Source organism: Antrostomus carolinensis, unplaced genomic scaffold, assembly GCF_000700745.2.
Source record: "Antrostomus carolinensis isolate BGI_N321 unplaced genomic scaffold, ASM70074v2 scaffold1955, whole genome shotgun sequence".
Lineage (NCBI taxonomy): Eukaryota > Metazoa > Chordata > Aves > Caprimulgiformes > Caprimulgidae > Antrostomus > Antrostomus carolinensis.
In genome coordinates this window covers 1-5620 of record NW_010315496.1, presented here as the reverse complement: position 1 = coordinate 5620, position 5620 = coordinate 1, and the positions used below count along the sequence as shown (strand labels likewise).

Below are 5620 nucleotides of genomic sequence, written 5' to 3'. Positions count from 1 at the left end.
GTACACTAATTTGGGGTGCTCATCTTCCAAGCCCTGGCTGAAGGCCCGTCTCTCAGAGTTCTAGGACTGCTTCACTTTCACTGATTTCACGTTGGACCTCACGTGCCTCAGTTTGGCTGAGATACAACAAGGTGGTCACAGAAACACGAGGAAGAAGCTAAACTGTGGACAGGCACAATTTTGTTCCTTTCCTAAAAAGTACAAAGATGTTGAGGTACCTTGAGCAATTGGCAACCTCGATCCTGGCCCCTTCACAGCCACGACCTCCGCAGCGAGGACGAGGGCTGTCACATGAACGTGACCTACACATACAGGAGCCTGTGCTGTCCCCATCCGAGTGCTCACACAGTTGCCATGGGGACCAAGGCCCCAGTCTTCCATTTGTTGTCAGGTTTTTCACCTAATTTTAAAAGAAAAAAAGGTCATTAATAGCAAGTTTACATTTCTGGAGACAGCCCCACAATAGAAGTGCCAAACAAAGCTGCCAGGGAGATTAGGATGCAGTTTAGATGGGAGCTGTCTATGCTTGCGAGCAGGATTCAAAACAGAGGGCTGTTTTCAGACAATGCCACATCAATATTTACCCTCCAAATTCCACCCCGCATACCTAACGTGTGCGCACAGGCACCCGAGCCGACCCAGCCAGCACCACTCCAGGCACAAGCATCCATCTGCCACACCACAAAACCACCACGCTCCCTCGTCCCACACTGCACGGCTCCAGCCTTTCAAGCCGCACAACGGCTGGTGCCGATTGTCCCCACTCCATTATGCTCCTGCCTCTGCAGTGCTTGGGACTGCTCCTGCAGAATATTTTCCAAGTTAGCATTTGTATAACCATAGTGACCAGCTGAGACTGGGGCCTCGCTGAGTTTGGCCCTGTCCAAACACACAGTAAGAACTGGCTCTATTTCTAAACAGAGCCGTAGCCTAAATGGCCCAGATGGGTGAAGGACAGAAAGTGAAGAAGATGGTGGTGACTAGAATTAATGCTGAGGATCACATAGTGGGCTAAAGAGCAAGAATTCCTTTCAAGGCAATATACAGACCAGACCACACTACTACCTGTTTCCTCCTCCCTTTGTTTCATGCTGGTACAGCCCCGAACAGGCTGGGGCTTGAGCTTGCTGTGCACTGCAATGACGAAGTAAAAATATGGTAGTCCTGGCAGAGCAAAAGCATGAGAATCAGAACTATTCCAGCCCAGGACAGGTGAAAATCTTCCAGGAGACAGGGTGTCAGATCTTGCTCCCTGTGCCTTGTTTGAACCAGTGCTGCTAGGTGAGCCCTAAGCCAAAGGCTGAGAGTACAAGCTGCCAGGGCCTTCGCTGCCAAGGCTGACTTGAGAAGATGAGTGCTGCCTGAACCTCCTGGGATCGCTCCCAGGCCCCCGCTGCCTTGTCATGCCCACTCCACCGCTACTGCAAAATCCACCAACTCCAGGACCATGGCTGGGAGGCTGCCCTGAACACCCCTGCCCTGGCTTCCACTCACTCCTGACTTGAGAACCACGAGGCAGAAAGACATCTATACTGGCCTTGCCTAGGTGCAGCTATTTCCTTGCCACAGCACAGCACCATGATGCGTTCTCCCTCCATCCTCCCTGCCTCATGTCCCAAAGCACAGGGCCTTGCAGGCGGGATGGCATGGATGGCAGCTGCCTGCAAGTGGTTCATCCCCACTAGTGTCACCCATGGGGTGGGGGGATGCTCAGCAGCTTTGGTAAAACTGCTGGCAAAGGCAATTCTGGATTTGGACTCAGTGATGCACACAACCAAAGGTGAAGAAAGGAAGAGGTTGGGGACCTGGCAAACAGTCCTGGCCTCAAATCTGAGCCAGCTACTCCTGGCAAATCCCATTGTGCCATGCTTCACTGAGCTCTGCAGTCAGCAGGATCAATTCCCTGGGCTGGCCCAGGGAGCAAAACAATTTTTCCTGCTTTACAGATAAGGAAATTGAGGCATGGAAAGGCTGCAAGCCTGTTCAGGAGCCACGCAAGGAGCCAACCACAGCCACAGGAATAGGGCTTGAAAACACTCATCCACTGAAACACGCTGCTCTGTGCTTATTCTCCAAGTCTGGCACTGCGTTAAACACTCACAATGCACCTCTGGTGGGCTGTCATCTTCCCTTCCCACCCATCTACAGCAGCATCAAAAATATGCAGCAGTGGCATGGAAGTAATTTAGATCTGTTACTGCACTCATCAAGCTGCAGTCAGGGGGTTTCAAGCATCTGCTGTAAACCTTTGTTTGCAATAGATTATCATGTCATCATAAAAATTTGCTCTGGGCTGCAGCTTACAAAGCAAGATGCCCAGAGAAGAGAACACTGAGTTTCCTTGTTGTTGTTACATTTGTTGTTTTAAGCATGCATGCAGTCAGAAATCAATAGTTGGCTTGCTAGAAGTCAGGCAGAAAAAAAAAAAATCAAGAGAACTACTATGAGATATTTAATACTAGATTTTTATCTCCTTTTTCCTCCTGCCTTACAAAAGTCATAATCCAAGTATTGGATAATTTCTATACATTTTTGAGCCAGAAAGACTTGCTGATTCCAGCAGGGAGTTTTGTTCAGAAATCAATGGTATGATATGGCCCGTGGCTTCAATTAAAAAAAAAAAAAAAGCTGACAAATAATTATTGGCTCATAAGTGATACTGGGAAGCAACCCAAAAATTAAACAAATAAGCAGCCATAACCAAAATGCTGAGATTTATAAACATGTCACGTTGTGAGTATGGGAAGTTTTTATACTTAAGAAATTACATATGGATTATTATTCCATCTTTAACTTCATAAAAGTATCTTCAAAAGAGAAAACTTGGGAAATGGGATAAAACCCCATATGCATAGATCTTTTTCAGGAATATCCTTACAAGGCAAATCTTCTGTAGCCAACACAGTGCCCATCAAACAGAGAGGACATGTTCAAAAACATCGGTGATCAAATGCCATCCTCTCATCTGACAACATTACCATTTCCACAGTTCTCATTTTATAAACTGCCATACTCCCACCAAAGGCATCACCTTTTAATTTCTTCCTTGTACCATCCAAAGGCTCAAGTTCAGGATCTAAAAATTCAGATTGACCATTCCTACCCTCAGCTACCAGGATATTTTCAATGTTTATTCTGATACTACAGATAAGGCTAGAAGCATTCCTTGTTCTTTCAATTCATCTATGCTTCCTTTTAGGATTTAGATGTCAACTGCTTATAACTTTGCCAAGCTCCAGCTATTTCAGCTGGAAGTTTCCATGTTGGCTGTCTGATAGAAGCTGAAAATTCTTGCAAAGTTTCAGTCAAAATATTTCAAACATTTCTAAAATCAAATCTAGGGAGAAAGAATGTTCATAAGTAGCAACCGTTTCCTTGAAACAAGCTAGCGTTTGGAGCAAAGAACTGAACTCTATGTCATTTTAACATGTTTTTGCAATTTCCATGAAAAGCAATGTAGATTTGTCTAGGGTATAAAATTCTTGGGAGGTGGGGAGAAAAATTCACAGTTTTCAGAGACTCATAGATTTTGATCTTGGCACCTGAAGTCTCTCTGTGCACTGGGCACACTCCAGTGAGAGCCAGAGCAGGATTACTCCAGACACTGAAGCTCTTGAGTTGTTGAGCCTACATGAATTGAGAGCAGGGTACAAGTCTGCTAGACACCCCAAAAAAGGAGTGAGGAGATTGGCACTGATTAGCAAAAAAATGGAGTAGCATGGAGTAGACGCCAGATGACTGAGACAGGGGTTTTCTGGACAGAGGACTGGGATGAAAACCTGTGAGGAAGAGCATCATTTGGCTAGGGATAAGGAAGACTGTACACTTAACTGGGAATACTCAGTTCCTGACTTGCCAGCCACCATCAACAGTGACCACATGAGCTTGGTTAATGGAGTTTGTTAGCCAAATCTAAAGTTCTTTTCCTGCTGGTGGCTCATGTTGGCATCAGTAAGATATTATGAAGTAAAATGTGGCTTTTTTCAGTTTTCCTAAAACCAAAAAGCACCTCACTCCCTTCTCCTAAGCCTAAGAAGAAAGTATGCAATCATGTATTCAGGACTCCCTGATACTGACTCACACATGCATATACAGGGAAAAGAAGAGCAGCATGTGCAATTTGTGTCCTATCATTTATTGCTATTAAAATATTTGACATTGCAGCCTTAGCAACAAAACTTTAGGAGGTTCTGGGTGTTACCTGCCAATAACATATATTAACCATTTCCCAAGGTACTATGTATGATTAACCCTCTATATGCAGTTCCTTAATATTAAAGCTGGAGAGTGGGAATCTGTGGTACAATGTAATGCTATACAAAGATGTTCAGACTAGGTCTGAACAAGCATGCTTGCACAAGAGCAGCAGTCAAGTTGTGTTAGTGTTGTGGTTGACTCACACAAATGCCTGGCCTCTGTAGGATATAATTCAATAATATGCCAGTTCTGGCTTTAGACGTTGCTGCATGCCAGTTTCTGAGCTGTGCCAGGACATCTGTTTGTGGGCTAGGCTGTAGAACTCACTGACATTATCTGGGTTAGGAAAGGTTTATTTGGGAGGGGTGTTTTTAATCTACACCATGTCACACTTGAGTGTGATCTCACATACAGCTGTACCAGCACAGCTGAGCGTTTGGTGCTCAGCCCAGGAAAGTGGGGTGAGAAAAGCCAGGACTTCCTAAGACAGTAACTCATCCAACTGAACTCCCAGACAGGCAATTTTCAAGAGTGAAATTTGACATTGGGTCACTGCATTTCCTTACCTTTCCAGTGGTCATTTGCACATACTGCCCTAGACTATTTCCTCTGTTGAACACAACCTTTATCCTGCACTGAACTTAAAGAAAATACTTAGATATTGCTGACGTAGGTGCTTAAAAGAGGCATCCCACTCCATGCCACAGGTGAATTCATGTCAGCAAGAGGCAGAGGAGAAAGAAAAAGAAAGCACTTGCATGTGGGTTTTAAACAGCTTCACAACCTGTCAGGCTAAGAGCACAAAGCAGATGTGTGCATCAGAGGGTGAGCACCTAAATAGAAAATAATCTAAAAAGGAAATGCCAAAACAAGTATAAAACCAGCACCCCAAGAACAGCCAAAGCTCCTGAATATTCTGCACTGGATTTTTATGACCTTGAAACAATGATCTGGAGTAGCCTGTTCCCTAGTGTGCACCACAGCAGACATGTTCAAACTAGAGGATTAACACCTCACACACCTATCAACAGACACAGGCATTAAGCAGGACGAGATAACAGCATGGGCAATCAAGAAGCACCGCATCCCAATTCAACACAGGAGGGTTATAAACACACAAGCTTCTGAATCCAGCAGTGAAAAACTTAAGCCTGCCAAGCTGAGGATGGATTGAAGTAATGACTAATATTTCCTGGGAAAATATCTGAGAAGTAAGGAAGATAAGGGGAATAAAGATCCCAGCACCTCCAGACAGAAATAGCATACTGAAGATATATCCCATCCAGTCCTCTCTCTCTGTCTACTGGACTTAGCAGTATTAACATGCTAATTGATGTTAGATAATAAGAATTCCTCAGGCCCCTCCCCTTTATTTAACAAGACTGGTTTTCCTCTCCAGCCACCCTGCAGGTATGGTTCAAGC

The 5620-nt window shown here is 44.8% G+C and overlaps 1 protein-coding gene across 1 annotated transcript in view; it reads right to left on the bottom strand.

Moving 5' to 3' along the window:
* Positions 1 to 3141, bottom strand: part of LOC104524926 (semaphorin-5B) — a gene marked incomplete at its 5' end in the record, with an annotated part of 35101 nt that extends 31960 nt beyond the window's left edge. The window contains 2 exons of the mRNA XM_010167949.2: positions 219 to 400; positions 2979 to 3141. Of these exons, the coding sequence (XP_010166251.2) occupies positions 219 to 400; positions 2979 to 3141 (345 nt within the window). The remainder of the gene's footprint in view (positions 1 to 218; positions 401 to 2978) is intronic.
* Between the last annotated feature and the right edge of the window lie 2479 nt (positions 3142 to 5620).